General features: G+C 30.7%; 2 protein-coding genes across 4 annotated transcripts in view; one reads left to right on the top strand and one right to left on the bottom strand.

Moving 5' to 3' along the window:
• Window positions 1-1,893, top strand: part of BRCA2_1 (Breast cancer 2, early onset) — a 34,699-nt gene extending 32,806 nt beyond the window's left edge. For 2 of the 3 annotated variants that reach the window (XM_051215854.1, XM_051215855.1), the window contains exon 20: window positions 1,069-1,893. In XM_051215854.1, coding sequence (XP_051066395.1) covers window positions 1,069-1,308 — 240 coding nt within the window. In that variant the 3' untranslated portion in view covers window positions 1,309-1,893. The remainder of the gene's footprint in view (window positions 1-1,068) is intronic. The other variant, XM_051215856.1, reaches the window with a different exon arrangement.
• Window positions 1,894-1,956: 63 nt separating this feature from the next.
• The window catches only part of MS3_00007555 (uncharacterized protein), a 67,051-nt gene continuing 46,756 nt past the window's right edge, over window positions 1,957-22,251 (bottom strand). Inside the window, exons 3-6 of the mRNA XM_051215853.1 lie at window positions 16,716-17,062; window positions 8,504-10,310; window positions 5,829-6,638; window positions 1,957-4,166 (exon numbers count right to left, since the gene is read on the bottom strand). Coding sequence (XP_051066394.1) covers window positions 3,400-4,166; window positions 5,829-6,638; window positions 8,504-10,310; window positions 16,716-17,062 — 3,731 coding nt within the window. The 3' untranslated portion in view covers window positions 1,957-3,399. The remainder of the gene's footprint in view (window positions 4,167-5,828; window positions 6,639-8,503; window positions 10,311-16,715; window positions 17,063-22,251) is intronic.

The following is a 22,251-nucleotide window of genomic DNA, read 5'->3' as shown; positions in this document are numbered from 1 at the left end:
AAACGCTTGTTACCCATACTCATTCCACCCCTACCCCAACTTAGTTGGGAAATGTATTAAGAATATCCAACTACCGCCTACTTTGACGGGGAAAGTTTGCTGGTGTAGGTGTAGATTGGTAGGAACGGCAGAACCAGTCCCATTGACAGATGGAATGAGGTGGGTGCAGACCACCTAGTTGTGGTCCGCGCGATTACCATAACCAGTGGTTTGAAACTTTAAGTGACGTGGTTCAGAATCGGTTGTACTCGTTTAGATACTTTCTCACTTCATCTTTCCTTATATCTTGAATTTCAAAATTTTCCCTATACTTTCTTCGCCTCACTAATTCATTTTTGTTTCATGAATTATATTGTCTATACCTAATTTTTTTCACTACTAATACTGTTACCACTTTTATTACTTTGGTATTTGTCTTGATAATTTTATCTCACTGTGCAAACGTGGTGTGGCAACCTAAACCAGTACACATATGTGCCAGGTTCTGTGTTGCGTATGATTGACTGGCCGTCGAAATATGGTAGATGAAAGCTTTGGTGAGACGAACGCATAAAATTAATCCATGAAATCATTCACCGTCGGTCTGAATTGTTTAGGGAGGTACGTGCTACTTAATTGATATCTACAAAGTTGTTATGATCTGCGATTGAAACACTTAAGCGATATGGTTCGGTCTCACTGACCTACTCACCTTTTTTTCTTTTCCTTTGGATTCTGAGTTTAAACTTGAAATCATATTATTAATTCTTAACCTTCTATTCGAACTATACTCTGTTTGAACATCGATATTATTATTACCTCGGTTTCTGATAATCATCTTCTCAATTCGATCTCATTACATTAATTTGATGTATCAACTTTATCCAATGCACATGCTTGTCTGGTTCTACACGAAATATAACTGACTGAATCACTAAATTTTAGCTTGATGTTGACTGAATATTTTGCCTCAAACTTTATTGCAAATTCATCATAATTTAATGTTCATTTATTTTGCTATAAAATTTAATCCTATAAAATATGTACTATGACTGACCATTTATATATTGTTTCTTTTTACAACAAAAGATATCGTTGTCCGATCCATTTAGAATAAAAACTCCTCCTTACAATTCAGAAATGTCATCTAATTCACAGCTTACAAATGATTCGTTTGATAACTCTGACATGAGTATTGCAGATCTAGTGAAAACACGTCAACGTCGTCAGTCACGTTCATCTCAACCTATTACCGCCACATCACCAACGCAACATTCCACACCAATTATATCTAAGAACCGATTATCATTGAAAAGAATTTCGAAATAATGCATTTTTGCTATTTCATTTTTATCATTTATTATTGTTGTTTCTCCATTTCTCCTGGCATTTACTCAATTATTCAGTGTTTCAATAGAAATGTCACCAGTTTCCCCTTTATTATTGTTATTATTTGCCTTTGAGTTTAATTTCCGTAGTTATTTCACTTTTTACATTAAACAGAAGTGGAGATATTGCAAATTGTCATTTAAAAAGTCAGTTATTTTCTGATAGTTATTTTTTTTTAAATTTTAGTTTACTCTTGGACTGTTAAGTTGAAACAGTAAAAAGATGATATAGTAGCTTGTTCCATTTTCTTTTATCTTTCTGAACAGTTTCATAATCAGTGTATGAGGACTTTCGTCCAAACTCGATCGATTAGTTTCATGGTATTTTGGTGCCGATTTGATGTGAGACATTGAGGAGAAAGAATCTATCTGTTAAATTTCAAAATTAAGTCGAAACTCCGTGAAATGATAATCACTAAGGCTTACGTGATAAGTGTGTAATTAGTAGGGAATGAAATTTTCGTTTCCATGCTAAAGCGTTCATGACATTGAAGTTCATAAGGAATAATGATGGCTTAATCTAAGCGGATGCATTTGTTAGTTCACTAATTATTTTTAGTGGGACGAAAATATGAATGCTGTCAATTTCCCGTACTGGAACAAAACGGTCATTCAGTGTTTTCCTGGTTTTCAACGTTTATCTAACCTAGATATGTTCACCAACAGATCCGGTGTTTTATTTAATGATTTATGCTTCTTGATGAAACTGTAGGACCAGTTTGCTATTCGTGGTTAAAATTGCGTTGCTCAGAGATTCTCGTGTTTACACACTCGGTAACTTAATAATAGAATTTCTTTCTTTCCAAAGATTTTTCATTTGCTTTCGAATGGGAAACCTAATCTCGGTTACAGTCTGATTTTCTGTTAATCGTAAATCTTAGGTAAACGTTCTTACAGAGTGGATTAGTTGTCATGTGACATGATATCTAACTGGTTCTATCAGTGACTATAAATAACATTCAGAAAATATTGAATTTGTGGATCGAAGAAACCCTAGGAATGTCGGAGCATTTCAAGGAACATACCACTTCATCAGTTCTGAACACATGATCGTTAGGATGTGATCCGGAAAAAAGTCTAAAACATGGGTTAGTAAGTTCCATCTGATTGAATAATGTCTTTAAGTAAGCTGACCAGTTATTTTACATCATTTCCGTCCAGCCATATATAGACTCGCTTAAGATTTGGCATTCAATTGTCATATGTAATTAGTTCAGTTATAAAATTTTCAATTAATTGTATACTATAGTTTAACCGTTTTAATATATAAATGAGTGAATTGTATGTAGCTGTGCTGACTCTCACAAGTCAGTAATATGGATGGGAAAACGTGTAATTTGTAGTCCGTCAGAAGAAAGAGATGATATGCTCGTCATACAAGCCATTATTAAATAGAAACAATGCATGGTATGAACCTCTTAATGTCTCAAGCCAATCAAAATTGGATACACTGCCTACAGTTACATCAGTCCTCATGTTGCATTCCTAGATTACCAGGTTTCCGCCATTACTGAGGATTTAATATTTTCAGTAAATTACATAGATATATACTACCTACCTGACTAAAGTACGTCAGTTTCTCATAGTAAAATCCCAGTGAATATAATGAAATATGTAGGCATTTGGAAATTTTTCACTTTAAAACTAAGAGTCATTGAATTCAATTTTCGCTTTTATTTTCACCAAATATATCAAACCGGAGATTTACTATGATTTATATAACTAGCGCTTATAAATTACAGAAAACTAGATGAGCTAATGCACAATGTCCCAATCAAAAATCTCTTCACTTAATGAATGAAGTAACATTACCTACTATCGTTGAAATAAGTTCCTATCATACAAACAAAATGGTTGTATACAATCTAATAAATTAATGGTATATTTGCAAATATTTTAAAATCACTGTACAACAAATTAGTGTGAATATTGAAAACGATATTGCTCATTCATCAAAATTAAATACTGAAGATGTTTTTTTTCTTTGTTAGTTCTGTTATTGTTGTTCTTAATAGTGACGAGATGTTAAAATTTAAGCAAAATTCTTGGTTATATTTTGTATATTACTCAAACATGCTTGTTGTTCAATTGTTGATTGATCCAAATTATTTTGTGATTGAATTTGTAGATGTGGAGGTAGATAAGTCCAGTGTTTCTCTTCTATGTTATGATAGAAAGGATTATGATGAAGATTATATCTTTCATCAATATTCTTTTTAACCAATAAATCAGTAGTTGAATACCTGGTAGATGATAATGATAAGAAATCATTTAATTTACTAACTTTTACAGGAACTTTAGATGATGGAATTTTATGTTCATCCTGTAATCTGAGTAGATCAGTTGATCCACAATCAATATTTTTATTAGATACATTATCAATACAATTTGTCATATGTATATTATTATCATTACTTTTATTTGGAATTTCAGAATAAATTGAACGATTTGAATTATTTCTTTCCACGATTCTGGAAGTATTATTGATTTTATCTTTTAGACTGTTATCAGTATTATTGACATAGGTAGTGTTTACAACAGATTTTATTGTTGGTGTCATTGTTAAACTTGATATTAATGGATTGATCTTGTTGTTATTATTATCGTTACTATGGTACTGATGATGAATTGATTTTTGTTGATTTCTAGAAGCTAATTGTTTCATTCGCATTTTTTCTTCACGTCTCCATTTTGCACGTCTATTAGAAAACCAAACTTGTATACGGGTTTCAGGCAGTAGGATTCGACTGGATAACTTTTCACGAGAAAACACATCAGGATAGTGTGTATGCTCAAATTCTAAAAATCAATCAAGACTATTAGTCATTATAGCATTATATTTCATATGTAAATTTAGAATTCAACAGAAATAAGAATTATATTTGAAATAAACTCAAGGATTGACATGCAAAATAATTCTAGCGTTTATCCCATCAAGCTTTTTTGGGCAATAATCAAAATCAAACTTACAAAAAAATATAGGAAGTTCAAACAAGTTTATAACATGAAACATTAGAATTACTTAAATTACAATTGCCGAAACTATTCCAAATACAATTTTTGCATATAATGTCTCCTATCTATTGGGCGTCCAATTTCTGTCGAATTATCCTTTCAAATATTCACACGAACAGGAATAATCTAGGAGTTTTAACTATCTTGTTTGTTTTCGTGTGTGTTACTAAAGTTCAGAAGTTACCTAAAACCAGTCTGAATAACTGTTTTAAAGAGAAAAGTAAAAGGTTAGAAACTAGACAACCTTTTTGGTGACATTACTTTTTTTACATGTAATTATAAACAGATGAGTTTTCCATTTCCTCTATTCTCCTAATATCAAGCTTTCGTCTGATTTATAAACTATCACCATATTTTATTCTATCCTCAAATGATCTGGATTTGATCGTGAGCTTAATAGTAACATAATTTTGAACTCCAACTAATCAGCGTCCATCTAACAGATCGTCAATTGGTGATTAGGGTAGTTCCCTGCTGGCGAGATCAGTCAGTCACACATCGAACTCAGTCATTAGCAGTTTCAGGGTCATATCGAGTAGCCTAGTGTGTCAGGGCCACTAACGAGTTTTGAGACAAACCTCCCCGCAAATTCAACTACAGAACCAATGGACAAACTAGGACCATAATGATAACTAATTATAAATCATTAATATATACATAGTTAAGTTGGTTTTACTTTCTCCGTCTTGATTCACTTTCCTTCAACTCTCTTGTGTATTGGTTTATACTACATATAAATATTCAGTAAACAGTAGAATTCCTAGCATTTTCTGGGCGTATGTTGTGATGTAAGTTTATCGTGTAATATTCTCAAGTAACTACATTTACTTATATAATTTATTGTATTTATCATTATAATCATTTTCTCTTAACCCTTATAGCAGTTATTTGCAATTTTGTATGGCCGTTCAATTCTTGTTTAAACGCAAAGATTTCCATATTGTGTGCTCTTGGTTCCGTTTTTGCTTGTTGATAAACTGTTATTAGGATTAGACACAGCTATTAGCTGTCATTTTCACTACCGTATTTTTTGACAATTCTTTATGTTATTACTGCAGGAATCCTACTTTATTTCAGACTTACAGACGCTCATGGCGCTGCAGGTACCTCACAAGTTGAGGTTTGTAGCTAATTTATGTATACTACTCATTAAAGGACCTCTTTCTTAGACAAATCGCTGTTTTGTGAACTTCGAATCCGCGCGTATTCTACTTTTACGATTTAGAAGCTTAGATAGATTATATTTACGTATATATATATATATATTCAATTCTCCATATCCCTATCTAACTCTTCTATGTAATTAATAAAATAGAAAGTAACATACTAACAGTTATTTTGATCTTTCATTATCTAGGGTCGGTTCAAAACACTTTTTTAACAAAAAACACTACGATATTTCTCTATCTGACAACCTGATCATTTCTTTGCAAGTGAGTAACTCACCTCTTTCAAGTTCTTCTAATTGAAGATTAGAGAATGAAGTGCGACTGCGTTGTTGTTGTTGCTGCTGCAGTTGCTCCTCATGATGATGATGACGATGTTGTTGTTGTTGGTCTGACTGCTTCTGTTTATTACTTTGATATTTTTCATCAGTCATAATCATTTGTGAGAAATTTATTTCACTTAATACAGAATTAGATCTTTCATTCAATTCGGATTTTGAACTATTCAACGGCGATACTGATGTTGATGATGTTGTTGTTGATATTGATTGAACAATTGCAGTAATACTATTCGGTCTTTTATTCATTGTTCTAACACATAAATCAGAATTATCTTTATTAAGAAAGATTCTATTTTTAGTTAATTCTTTTGGCTGTTCTATTTGGTTTGCATGTAATGTTTCTAAAAATGTTTCTTGTGTTTCATTTAATTCATGATAGAATTGCGTGTTTAATTGATTTTGTATAAAGTGATTTCTTTCACTTGTCATATTACCACTACTATCATTACTAATACTAACACCACTAGTAGTAGTAGTAGTAGTAGGAGTAATGTTATTGGTCAATTGTATAAATTTATTTGCATTCTCTGTCATTACTGTTGACGATGATGAAGATGATGTTGTTATCGGTGTTCGTGGTTGCTGTAAAGTTGTCTGATCATTATTGTTCCCCTGTAAAAGTTCATTCATTCGATTTATTTTCATTATATTATATTGTTGTTCATGTTCATGTCTTGAATTAATTTCATTTAATTTTCTTGTAAAATTTTCATGACATTCTCCTTCAAAAAATTCTGGATTTGATCCTCCTATAAAGAAAAAATAAAATAATTGAAGATGAACAGACAGAAACGAGAGCAAAATCACTTCTTTTTTTAATTAATTTTCTTCGTAATACTTATTTACAAATGTGAATATATTCTCCCTATATTTCTGACTATAGTTTATCAAATGTTCGGTATAGGTTATAATCTTGCCCACGACAGAGTTGGATGGAGAATGCTGATTGGCAGCCTATACTCCTCCATCAGGGGTAACAGGCGTAAGTATATGTTATGATCTACTTTAAATATCTATGTAATATACATAGCAATTTTCAGTCTACATTAAATAATAAGGATTTAATCTTAGTGTATTATGATAATAATGCTGACAATAATTTTTAGCAAATTTAAACTGATGTAAAAATACAATTGTGATTTGTCTATATCTGAACAAAAAAATACAAATCACATTATAAAGTGAACTTTCTGTCTTATTAACTGTTCACCGTAGATTACTATAACTTCATACAAAATAAACAAGATTAGACCCGTACTGTAGATCAATCAATGTTCAACGTTTGACTCGGATTATTTCTTACTTAATCATACTAGCATTTTCGAGTGCGCACTGAATGGTACCACTCTATTTGTTTCTTTGAAACTCGGGGTTAAAGTGTGTGCGTAATGAGCTTATCGATTATAATTCCTGGGACTATGTAGACGTATTGTCATATTGTGAACACTGATTCTAAGTCTTTATTTCACTGTGGAATTTCGGGTACTCAATAGTGTACATCGTAGACAATGATTTATGTATTTTGAATAAAATCTATGGAAAAGCTTTACGGTCAGCAAATAACAACTATAACTTTATCGTCTCATATCAGTTTTTACATTTGTCGAGTAGTAAGGAAAATATTTTGGATATGTATAACTGAATCTTAATCTTGGGGAGGACAGCCAGAGAGATATTTGACCGCTACAAAATCTAGAAGATATGTTCTAATTTGAAGATATATTCTAAGATAACAGAATATGGCGCCGGTTTAAAATACACCATAATATAGTAGTTATTTATCTGTTGATTCATGTTGGAAGTGTACATTGATTATTTTTTACAATACTATCACTCATTAGTCAACGTTTTCCGATGGTTAGCAGAATTCAGATGCACGCTTAGTAATCAATAATTTGTAATCAATTCCATCTCTATATATTTTTTAATGATGGTCGAAATCTGTTGATAAATTTGCAATATAACCTCTGGTTTAAGTGATTCAATACCACATAGACTATTTTTGATGTCAGGCAGTTGAAGGTAGTCGACACGAAACGCTGAACTTGTGTTTTGTGTTGTTCCCTCATCATCAGCAAGATTTTTTTACAATCTTAACGGAATTAATCATCCTAGTGATATTCAAACCCGTACTGGCCCGTTTCACTGATTTATTCAGGTTGTGACTAACCAACTGTAGGACAAAAATATTTATACTGATTGATCACTGGGCAGTGAATAATGTCATGTTTGCCTAGTTCTTAGCGCTGGTCGAATTCCCTAGACCAAGTTTTTATTCTGTCACAAGCCTTAATGACTCATGTTGGCCGTTACCACAGAAGATCAATCGATTCTTGTAAAGCTCATTTGTAACTTCCTGTATATAACACTGAGGTTCAACCTCCACCTGAAGTAGAAGTTTCACCAAGATTTTAGATCCACCTTGCTGACAAGCATCAAGTAACATTATTGCCTTGAACCTTTCTATAATCTAGAAGCAAATTTTTCAGAGAACTAATCCAATAAAACATACCGAATACCGTTTGATATATCATGTTTAGTTGTTATCTTTAAATTATGGAGTTTCGAAATTTAATTTAAATGATTAGTAATATATATAAAATTTATGACCTACTTGTCATAAGTAACTGGTTATTTTCTGTGAAGCTGTCATCACAAACAATTCGATTCTCATTTACAGAATTTCTACATGAATATGTTTCACTACCAATATTTCTTTCTTTAGAATCGTTTATTTGCTTAAGATATAAATTCGTTGTTAACTTTGAGTCTAGGATTTTAGCAGAAGACGATGATAACGATTGATTTACATGATTTTCGTTACTACTTGAAACAGCTGATGCTGAGCTAATTGCTGCATTACAATTAACCAAATCATCACAATCATCATCTTCACCATCGTCATTATCATCATCTTCATCATCATCTATTCCCAATTGTGATTCGTTCATTCTATGCTCCTTATCTATATGAGGAAATGACTGCTCATCAATACTTTGCATATCTCTACTTGATAAATAATGATGTAGATGCGTGCTAACAAAATCATCTTTATGTGACTGCATAAAATTTGCTGTATTCTCATTCACATTACTTATATTTTCATAAGTAAACAATGGGTTTATTGAAAACCTTCTTCTCGGTCTATCTGTTTTTTCCTTGTCATCTAGAGAAGAAACTAACTGTTTAAATTCTTCTGTCTCGGATTTGAACAAATTATTGTTTGATCTCTGATGGTTTTCGGCTTGTTGATGCATAGTTTGATGCTGATGTGTTTGATGGTGCTGATCGTTGTAATGACGTAATGAATCTGCATTGAATGACCATTTAGAGTCCAGTTTCAACTCATAATTATTTGATAATAATGACTGATGCACTGGTGAGCTATTTTCATTATATATAGGTAATGTATTATGCAATGACTGATGGGATAGCATAGATGATTTCTCTTGATGACGATGATGTGACTGTTGTTCAGAACAATGAGGTGATAATTCACTTATACTACGATTATCTAGTTCATTATTGATATCCACATTCCCTGAACACTTCGTTCCCATATTAGTGTCATTCACTGAGTTAACTGCATTTTCTAGGTTTTGATAAAACCCAGGCAGTCCACAATGATTTAAGTAATTTAAAGATGGTGAAAACTGTCTTTCCTGAAGGAATTCATTTTTCTGACTTGAATTAGATGAATTATATAAAGTGGAATAAACACTATTGGCCGATGCAGCCGCTGCTGAATACCATGCTTGTGCCCATGAAGTTTGTGATGCGCTCGATGATGCAGTTATTAATAAATCATTAAATTTATCATAAGGCAAACGCATCGAGTGTAAGTTTTCATGTCTAAAATTCGACTGGACAGATTTATTTATACCATTTCCTGTTTGGAAGCAGGATATTATCGGTGAATGTGGGTTTTGATTTAAATTAGAATAGATTGTATTATTTGCATGTATATGAGGTGTATTAAGAACAGTTCTATGTGATTCAATCACATTATGGTCATTAAAACAACTGGTAGAATGTCTGTTTAGATTTGAATTTTGTTGACTATAGAATTGTGATATCGAAGGTGGCATTGTGAATATATTATGATTATTATTGATATTATTATTGTTATTTGCATTATTATTGTTGTTTGTTACATGATATGGTGTAAAATTAAACATAGATGGCATAAATGATTTAGTTAAACCATGTAAATCACATTTCATATTTGATAGGTAATTTTGTGTTGAAATATGTTGATTTGTATTCGATACACCCATTGAATTTGAATTCACTTCATTTCTGTGTACAACAGCTTGAGCGGCAACAGCGGCCGCAGCTACAGCAGCGGCTGCTGCGGCAGACGACAATTGTCTTTGTGATTCGTTTGACAAATTGCGAAGAACTCTATTGATAGATGAGACCTATAAAATAAAATAAAAAAATTGTTCTATGGACTTGTATTCGATTAATTATATGATATTTATTTTATTATCTAAACATAAATATTGGTGCAAAGGAACACCAAAATATGTATACACCATTAAAAGTAACGATCATTCAATTTGTTTATAGGCTGGGATGATTTCTGGGTATCCAACTCGAAACAGGTAGCATACTTAGGAAGCCACTCCCCAAACCTTTGATCCAGAGGTCTAGTACACATGGTAGCTAGTGACCAGTAGTGGGTTTATGCACCATTTGTTCTTTAAGGATCCTGGAGCCAATATACACCACTGGTTTGATATCAGAATTTTCTAACTCTTTGGGTAGGTCCATAGTACCCATCAGCCCGGTTTGAGAGATGGATATTTGCTTTTCGTCCTTTCGATTTCGTAAACAGTACTTCCTCCTTGATAGGGCAGCAAGTATGACTTTCCTGGTAGCATTTATATATGCGTGATCAAATGAAAGCTTTTGGAGAGGGGAGTGGACTCTTTCCACCTTAGGCCTTTCAAGAGTATTATGGGGTAGTTATATGATAAACAACGAATTACTTAACTAGTTCTGTAAACTTTAATTGATTAGCTGATTGATATTGTAAGGACAACTGATACATCTAGATATTCTCAGATTATTTTATTGAATTCATACAGTATGGATAAGAAGACTGGTATAAGATATCAATTGGTGAGTTGAACCCGTTAATACTGGTAATTATTTATTTATTTGATTGATACATCTAAAATATTGATGAATTGACTAGCATCATGTAAGAGTAAGCTAGGTATATAGATCTGTAATCACACAGCTATACCTTCTATTTTATAACCGGAGAAAGTAATGAATATCTTAATGCAAACAAAATTTAAAATCAAGACTTTTCACTGATTGTCTTCGATTATGCCAAAATCATCTCAAAGAAACTTATACAAGCTCATTAGTGATTATTTATTCATAGATGAGATGATTATTTTTACATTCTATATTTTTCTTCAACAATGTAATTTGAAATCAGGTTAGTCATTAACCCAAATAACTTGGTGGAAGTTTTTCAGTAAGAACCTGTTTAACAAGGATTTGAATTGCACAAGAGTCATTAATTTCATGAACTTTACCTAACGAGTCATACCTAGCATGAAGTCTATGTCAAAGGTTACTTGCTGATTATCTTCAACCGTCTAACATCAAAATTTGAAGATGCTATTGTCAAAATGTAAATCTGAAATTTTCAAAGTAACTACTTAAATCAGTATTTATTAGGGTTTAGAAACAAGACAGTTATTTGGTGAAATAAGCACAAACTACAATTTTTTAATATGTTATGAATCCAACATGGAACTGTGGTAATTTAATTGACTTTTATCAACAGGCAGAAACTAAAGACAGAAATTTAAAAAGAATAAGTTACGAAGAAGAAAATCAGTAACATTTAAGATGATTTTCTATGACATTGAACTATTTCAATGTGAACTCTGTTGATGAACTTTCAATACATGTAATGACAAATATTCAGTTTATAAATTCTAATCTTTGTAATTGATAGACAATCAATTTACTGAGATTATCATCAGTAAAACTTTCATTACCGAACTGATCTTTTTACTCTGATTGGCACGGCAGCGGATAAAGATGATAAAAGTAATCTCATTTACTATATTGTAGTCAAAGTTGCAAAATATTATCATAATACACAAACATCTCACGATATTAAATCGAACTAAATAGAGAAAATTTTCTTTTTCTAGTAAATTCTGTTCATTTTTGAACTTTATTCTTTATAGTAAATAAGCTTAAAGATGAGATAAATTCACTTACACTTATTCATAATTGATGTCATGTAAACTTGATCATTTCAATAAAGATGGAAATATTATAAGCTTTACAGTTTGTTTTTCATTAGTTTTTAATTTGAATAATAATAATAATAAATAAACATTTTTCAAATTCAATTCTTATGAGAAGATTCCCCCCCTAACTACTGTAAGGTTGTCGTAATAAACGGATTTTTTGATTGAGGTCAAAAGTCAATTGAAGCTAGACCATCATTGAAAACCCGGAAGCACTGGACGGCCGTTTCATCCTATTGTGGGACTCTTCAGTAAAGTGCATCCACGATCCCGCTCTTGGGATTCGAACCCTGGGCCTTCAGTCTCGCGTGCAAACGCTCAACCTCTAGACCACTGAGTCATTGATCCGTGTTGGCTAGACACGGGTATCTACCTCAGTACAGTGGAGGATGGTAGCACAATTTCGCGGATTGGTTATGTTTTGACATTAACACCGTTGAATGCCGACTCAGTGTACTAGATGTTAAGCGTTCGTGCGCAAGACTGAAGGCTCTGGGTTCGAATCCCACAAGAAGGATCGTGGATGTGCATTGTTAAGGAGTCCCACAACAGGATGAAACGGCCGTCCAGCGCTTCCAGGTTTTCACTAGTGGTCTAACATCAATCGGTTTATAATCTCAATCAAAAACCTAATAATTTCCACAAGCCTATACTGATAATAAACGGATTTGTTAGGTACAATAAGAAAACGACACTATTCTTATTTACAAAATGTTTCTGCTCTATATGCTCATCTAAGATATATTTCTTCATTATGTAATTATCTATGTTTATAGCATAGTGAAAAGAAGTTCCACTATCAAGGATATTTGTTGGTCAAGGAAAAACCAACATCAGAATTGTAAGAACATTATGATAAATTTATTCTCAATGAGTTATTTCTCTGTAATGAATTTCTACAAGATATCAATTTGTTATAAAAAGTGTTTATGTTCAGAACTAATTCAAATGGAAGATTCTTGTTAAAAAAATATTCATTGATTAAGGAAAAATCAAATTTTGTCAACTGCTCATACAACTCCTACTAGCACTATCATTGATCAATATTTATAAGAAATGAAACATAAAATTCTGTACATAAAAAGAAGTTCAACTTGATGGTCACCTGTCATTTTGAAATAATTTATTTTCCTTTCATAAGAATTTATTGATTCATTGGCAACAGAATATAATGAGATTAAATATATATATATATATATATATATATATATATATATATATATATATATATATATATATATATATATATATATATATAAAACGAAAATCCAATTCCCATTATTTACTAATCAGTATAACTCTTATCTAAATGACACTGTTATTTATTGATTCAATGTCGGTCTTTTGTTATATTCTAATAGACTAATCACTATTCAAAGGGGATTATTCAATCTATTTGAAATGTTATACATCTTTCTTCATCGAATTTCCTAACATTTGATTATAGAACAATAAAGACACATGTATCTAAGTAAATGAATATTTTCAAATCCAAAAAAATGTCTTATTACCATGAAAGTTTATAAAAAAAACCTAATTTAGAAGAAAAAGGGGGTAGATTTTTTTAAGACACCTGAATCAGATTTAATCTCTACTTCTTTTTTTCTTGTTCAATGTGTTCGATTGGTCATTAACAATAATCGTCTCAACCCTTTAATTCATTGACAATTAGATTATATACATATTTTGTGTTTTATAATCAACAATTGACCATGTAGTATCCATGTTAAAAAGATGTTTCATTTTTTAAAGATTAATTTGTAGACTGGAAAAAAAATACATCAGATAAACAAGACTGTTAGGGATTATATTAATAATAATTGTAATCTGCTGTTCGTCTTTTAATTATTAAATTAATGGAAATAATTTAGTAAATAAATCTTCAACTATCTTTATTCAATTTCAATCGAATTCCTGATATTGTTGCAGTATATTTAACTCAATACGATTTTAATATGATTTAATTGATTATTATCGTAAACATCAAAATTTGAAGAAAGGAAACTCAATCTCCAAAGCAAACTGAAGTAAAGTATGCAAATATGAGTATAGAAATATGTCACCATTGTAAATTGACTACTAACATGATGATTATGTTTATCTGATCTTTAGCTTTGATGAATTTCATCGATCATGTCTCACTACTATCACTAGTCTAAGTGACTCAACAAAGTCTACACTATCCAGTTGATGAGTTCTAAACAGGACAAAATGCACGTCTTGGATTTCATTGTTAGCTACTACCCAACTTTGAAAAAGTTGTAACTGAATAACATTATCAAAACACGCGCTCAATATGCACATATGCAACAGAGCCTGATCGGTTAGAGACCTTAACAACAAGAAAATGCTGCTCCACACAAAATTACTACAATCGATTGATCACTAAGTAGCGACTAATGTCATTTATGTCATATCCATCTTAGCGTTTAATGAATCCTATTAATTAAGCTGCAACATGGCCACTAGTGTAAGTGACCCGACATCTTGTGCACTATGTTGAGATGTAATCTAATGTTTGGAAGTAGTCAACAAGAAACTCTAGACTTGAATTCTGGGTGACGACCCGGATAGCTCGATGGAAATGTCTCTAACTGTGAAGCTGGGTGATATGAGATCAAATTAGCCAGAGAGCATCAGTCCCCTCAATATTACAGATACAGCTTACTAACGAGTGCCAAATAGCTTGAAACCTAGGTCCAGGATTTCCTATCAACTGTTTCTAACGATTACTTGCCGAAGGAAATTAAGTGGTTGCACCTTGTATTTCATGATCTATTCTCATTATTAACAACAATGTGTATATGACTTAGACTGACCTCCCTATAGAAATAAATGAATTTTCTACTATATGGAAAAAGTTTAACTAAAATTATGAAAAAGGAAACTGCCTTTCCTAGAAAGAAAGCCAATTGTATATAGAAGCAATTAAGTTTGGATTCATTCACTTCTGAGATAGAGTTCTCGTTGAATAACAGATTAATTTAAGAGAAATTAACATTTAATATTATTTAGAAAGGGATTAGTAAGAGGTTTACATAGCCATCTGAAGCCAAACATACTTTTAAAGATATACAAACTATCAGTTACTACATTAAATCTTATTTACTACTTTAATATTACTTGATCGCCTTAAACTTCTCATTAGTTTGAAATAACAAAATAAATGAGCGAAAAATATAGTTTCTAACAAATTCTCATCATGTTCTACAATTAATGATCGAAGCAATACACCTTTTACATTACGAATTTTAGATCTTAAATAATGTATACAGATTATTATTTATAAATGATAGAATGACTGATTATGTCATGTATACTCCATGCAAAGTTGTAGATATTAAATAAAATTAATTACAACAAACGTAAGCGACATCGTAATGTAAAGGAGAAAAAACCATATGATTTATAGTTATATCAAATGTGCTATCCAAGATTACTTAATAACTAATTCAACATGTATAAACGTTATTAATGTATTTCACTCGAATATAAATATTATCTTCAATCATTAATTCATGAGATAGTAACTCACTGATGACAATGGTGTGTGTGTCGTTGAGTTTCGTGGATTAGTTGAAGTTAGACATTAACACTGTTGGATACCGGCTCGGCGGTTTAGTGGTTAAGCGCTTGCACGCGAGACTGATAGGTCCTGTGTTCGAATCTCGCGGGGGCCGAGACCGTGGGTGCTCACTGCCGAGGAGTCCCACAACAGGACGAAACGGCCACTCAGTGCTTCTAGGTTTTCCATGGTGGTCTAGCTTTAATTGGCTTATGATCTCAACCATTGAAATTACTATAATATCCACAAAACCCCTTCTGACATTAATTTATACTTAGAATTTAAGATCCAGATGTTTACATACTCATACTTTCGTTTGTTTATTTGAAAAATGACTTGATAGATGCTACATCCTTTAACAACTATTTCTTATTACCTTTCCTCATAAAGTTAAAATCATATGTCATGGTAGTTAAATCAAATGAGTATCCTGTAAGAATATTTTCTTGAAAAATAATAACATAGAATAAGTGAAAACAGCCATATATATTTAGAAGTAGTGCCTAGTAAATATGACATTTAGGAATATCTTTATTTTCTTTAAGGTTTACCAATGTTTACATTTACTTGCATCCTAAAATGTGTATTCTAATAAGTACATGTTGATGATTACTGATTGTTTGACTAATGTCAAGTATTTGTATGCTCAAATGAAAGCAAAATAAATATGTCAATGGAAGGAAAATTTGTTTCCGACTACTTTATTTTAAAAAACTGTATAATTCTATTTAAAGAAAACTGAATTGATGAACAAATTTTGTATGTTAAAATGTATAAGTATTATGTGAAGAAATCATGGAGTGTATTTTTTGTAATAATAGGTAAAACAGACTGATTGAAAGATCAGACCACTCTGTTGAGAGGTTTTGGTGTAATTTGATTAATGAGGCCTTTTAAGTTAAAATATATATAACATTTAATGATGAATCAAAAGAGTCAATCTATCAGTATACATCATAAAAATCTAGACTTACACTTGGTATATTATCCGGTGTGCATACCCCTTCTTGTAATAATCGATCACGTATTTCCCAAGCAAATATTGACGGACATTCACGTTTATAAATATCAATTTTGTTAACAACTGCATTTGTAGCAACCCTTGGTTTACTTCCACCAATCGCTTTTGGTCTAATTGAACCAGTTTCATAATAACGACATAATATCTTTGAGACACAACCATTGGATACTTGTAGAATACGTGATATATCACATGGACGAGCACCTGAATGAGCTAACTCAATAATCCGTTGACGTGTTGTATCGGGCAGAGGTCGACCATTAACGAACATTCCACCTAACTGATTCACACCGGAATGACCTAAATAAGAGGGTAACAATAATGATCAATTTATGAAGCAATACGACTATATGTGTCTTTTTTATATTCGTAAAGTCATGTCATTCGATTATGTGGTACTTTTGTGTTATGAAATTATATGCAAAAATTTGTAGAATCTTTTTCTGTCCATATGAACATTTAAATACTATCGACTATTTGACTGCTGTTTCGTTGCATTTCAAATTAATATTAATGAAACGTTGTTGTATATGTGATAGAATTAATTCCATCTTACTGGTTGTTAAATATTCGCTGTTATTCAATGACATATAAGATGTATAAATTAGTCCATAATAAAAAGCAACTGTAAAATATCATATGATGGGTTTCAGACAACTTCTTAGATCATCAGAAACAATTTTCGCAATACGATTTCAGCAGCTGGTGGTGAACCTGAGAAAAATCAAGAAGTATTCCATAGATGTGCTAGTGTTCACTTACTACTTCTCATTGCTGCACACATACACCTGTAATTTGTAGCAATCATTAAGTTTGACATTATAAGTGTAGTCTTTTTAAAAACAAATGCATTTTCTAGTTAATTACGGTCTTCCTATTGACTTGGTTTAAGTCATAACCCCTCATTTTATTCTCAATTTCTTCAATTGTACTTAGGGAAAATCAAAAATCGGGAAACTATTTAGGTGTTAACAAAGTAAGCAAGTTAAAGTTTTACTTATAAATAACTGAACTGAACAATAGCTATTGTATAAGTGCTATAATATCAAGATATTTATTAAGCAATTTGTCTAGGCTTCATAGGTTCATGTATTTCATGATTATGAATATTATCAAGGACGTTCATTATGAATTATAATATGAAACTTAAATATTTCATTTGTTTAATCTGGTTGGCGTTGGAATCCTGAAGGGATGTAGAAAAGAGGAAAACCAAAGAACACATTGTGTTGGGAAATAGAAGCAGATATGAAAAGAATGAATAACAACTGGAAAGAGTTGGAAAGGATTACATAAGACAGGGTTGAATAGAGAATGTTAGTGGGTGGCCTATGCTCCTCCACGAAGAATAACAGGCGTAAGTAGTAAGTAAATAAGTAAACATTTCATAATTGATTATTGCAATAAGTAACCCTATCCTTTAGATAAAAACATTCGTTTAAATTTTATCGAATAGTTTCACAATATTTGGGAACCGAGTTAATGTGAAACATTAAAGAGAAAGAATATATTTGTTTCAAATTCATTCGCTGAGATTTTACAATTACATTCTTTCTCTTTAATGCCTATTCTTTAGAGATTGTTAGTACATTTACATTGATTAGTAAACAGTTTCTTTTTTTTCAAAGCTACCTGTTAATCATAACAAATAAACAAGTCATTTTATTTATGTCTTTTATAGCTAGCTAGTTCCTTTTTATTAAACAATGTTTTTATTCACTTAAATTGTGTATATTCTTTTTTTCTTCTCTTTTCAGTAGTATATAAATATTCTGTGTATATTTATTACTTATAATTTTTATCAGCTATCATGAATGACTAAGTAGAAATGATTTATTCACTGAATGAATGTACCTAAAAGATATCAACTAAATAGGTTTACTCAGATAATTATTCAAGTGTAAAAGTTTGAGTTATGAATATATATATATATATATATATATATATATATATTTATTCAGTAATATTGTTGACTCTTATGTCATCACTCCATATGTTCTAATAACCTCTTTTTTCTTATTGTATACAGTTATAAATATTACTCATTGAAATAATTAAGTACTGAGTTGACTTTTCTTTGATAAATTACATTATTATTATTATTATTATTTACAAATTGATGAATAACATTACTGTGTTGACAGTACAAAGATTAAATAAAATTAATTGAATAAATACATTAGATAGCTTAATGTGGGATGTCAGTTTTCTTGACATGAACACTATACTTATTGTTAGATGAAGTAGAAATAGAAAATTTCCGTAACAAATGATGTAACACTGTCTTAATGAATTTTATACAACTTTAACTAAATGTAAAGATTGGGAAATTACCTACTTTAGTAAACAGTGAATATATATATCGCTTAGGATTTTTATACTAGGAAGATACAACTGTTCAATGCTTCCTATTTCTTAATAATTGTCTAGTTAAGATCAGTTTGTCGTAATTTCAAGAAAGGTATTCGCTTAAAGTTGAAAAGAAGTTTGACTGATAGAATCTTATTATTAGTTTTCATTGACATATTTCTTTCTATTCGAATTACTAAACTAAATCCAGTTTGTTGTTTTTTAATGGTAATTTGTTTATTTGATATGAACAATAACGATCATATCGATAAGACTAAAGGAAAGGTGCTTACAAAAATTAATCCAATGTTCAAGATATTGAAATCTATATTTTTAAAAGAAAATTCTTAGTAAGATCATCAGTGTAAAATTATTAACTAATTCGAGGTGAATAGAGTTAGTTGAAGTTTTAAACACTGAAAATTGTTACAAATACTTGATGATTTTGCCCAAAAAGTCAACATCATTTTGAAATACATACAAACATTAACAACTGAAACACTCCGAATTATTCATTATGGTATTTTGAAAATCCCTTTATGAATACATTTAGTCACAGTTTATTAACATAATCACATAAATATGTAGATAATGGTTAGTATTTCAAAACTCCAAGAAAACTCCACATAGTTTTAATAAAAATATAGTTTCTAGGAAGTAACACTTGAAAATTAAAGATATTGTGTGTTCAATAAATGTAATAAAACACTGAAATAAATACGGTGACTGAATTGATGATTTTCTCATGGAATCCATTGCTCAAAACGAAGCTATCATTTCAAAGGACAAGATCATTACATGATGGAATAGGTTTATATTCAGGATTTAGAAGTAATGATCAAATAAATTCAAGATTTAACCACGATGGCAAGAATTATGAATTACTTAACAGTGAATAAATACAACAATCAGAATTAAAATACAGATCACCATCATCAAACAAACAACCACTTTTCTATTCTGTCAGTTTTAATAAAATTAAATTTACATAAAATAATAAGAATTATCTACTAAAAATATTTGTTTAATAGTCGAGATCATGAGTCCATTGAGGCTAGACCACCATTGAAACCTGGAAGCACTGGATGACCGTTTCATCCTATTATAGGACTCCTCAGTGGTACGTATCCACGATCGCACCCCGTGGGATTCAAAACCAGGACCTATCAGTCTCACACGCGAACGCCCAACTTATAGGTCATTGAGCTGGTATTTATTTGAAATGTTTCGTATTTTCGATTTTTTAAATTCTATTTGAATAGTTGTAACCGCTTCAAATATTGTTTTAATGATTTACTGAAGATTTATTAACTTCAGAACTGAATTGTGAATATATTGTTCCAAGATTGAAACAGATATTATGGTTTTAAAAAATATTATGATCATACAAAAACAATCGGGGGATTTATCAGAGTTGACACTAAATGGAATAATTTATACTTGTTTTATAGTTTGCAAAAAGGGATCTTTTCAAAATTCCCTACTTCCCACAAAAAAAATTAGATTTATCCCCAGAAATAACTGTTAGATAACTAATAATAATATTATGAAAATTCAAGTTAATATTAAAATCAATTCAACGTTTAGCTACAAATGTTCAAGATTCATGTAGTTTAGTAGGCTTTGTTTTCATGAATTCGATGCGTTCATTTCACAGAATTAAAACAAACTAACTGTCTTCGAATACTCTATTTTATTTACATTTTTTGAAGAAAAAAATATCCATTTAAGTAGTTTATCATTTTGAACTAAATAATTGGATATTCATAAAAAAAAGTATTTTTATACCTTAGATGACATTTGACTCAATGATTATTTATATTATTATAAATTATAAGTAATTAATGTAAAATATTCACTTCAGTCAGTGATTTTTTTTTGATGAAGTTAACTCATACATTAAACTATTTTGTCCTCGGTTTCCATGTCTAATTTTAGCATGAAACATTTGAATTAATTATCTCATTCATTCTTACCCTCTCTCTCTCACGCTTTCTGTAAATCTTTAGTTGTCATTTAGTTCTATTCTTAAGAATATATACATATATATTTGTTCTAAGAAAGAAGGCAACCTCAAGTTATTTTTCTTAAAGAAAACTGAATTACTAATCATGTTTTTATTATTCACACATAGTGCTTAGTTCAAGTGTTTCGTTACCTCATTCTCTCTCTCTCTCTTCGTCTTCATTTACGCCTATATACATCTTTTTTGTATTTTACCCTAGGGCAGTTTATTTTTATTTATTTATTCATTTACACGTACTGCATGTGAACAATTGTTAGACGTGACTTAATGATGATGTTATGAGGGTAAACCTTCTTAATTCCTTTTTCTTTCTTTTTTAAAAATATAGATATTCTTTTAGATAAATATACTCATTTCTGTATTGATTGTCAGTTCAGATAAGTCAAAATCTATGCTCTAATTAAATAATCTATTTCCCAATTATTTAAGCGCAGGATTTAAATTGTTTGAAGACATTCACTATTCAATTAAAGATACCAAAATATGATGAAATATACATACTAAACTATCTCTTTGTTTTTTAGTTAGGATAATCTATTAATTTCAGTAACCATCTGAATTTTACATAGAATACATTGTTGACATGCACGAAATGACAGATGAAAGATGGTAATTACTGTTTTATTGTGCTTCTTGATGAAAATAATATTATGGCATTGAACAATTAAATTCTGTGTGAGCTATTAAAACCAACATTTAATGCAAATATAAATTTTTAATACTGCACAAAAAAACGTTTTTAAGCAAAGCAATACTAAATGACTTCTGTTGCTCAGGGGAATCAGTAAAGTCAAATTTGCGAGTTCCGATTAAAAGACGAGACTAATAGTAGGAATTTTGATTTAAAAGATCTTTCGATATCCAATGCATTATCCACGAACAGATATTTCACTAAGATACTCAGTTGGCATATGAAGTTATAGAATAGATTATTTATGGGAAAATATCAACTAGATTCCACTATGATGAAAATATAATGTAATTCAATAAAAGATTGCACATCTTTATACTGGCTTTTGAACTGCATGCTTGGTACATACTACTAGACTTACCTTATAAAATCAAACAGAGTGAAATTTAAGTCGAAACCTCAGTGATTTCAAAAGTTCTAGTG

Source organism: Schistosoma haematobium, chromosome 4 (assembly GCF_000699445.3).
Source record: "Schistosoma haematobium chromosome 4, whole genome shotgun sequence".
NCBI classification, from domain to species: Eukaryota; Metazoa; Platyhelminthes; class Trematoda; order Strigeidida; family Schistosomatidae; genus Schistosoma; species Schistosoma haematobium.
The sequence above is the reverse complement of the archived record's forward strand: the minus strand, read 5'-3'. Positions and strand labels throughout refer to the sequence as shown.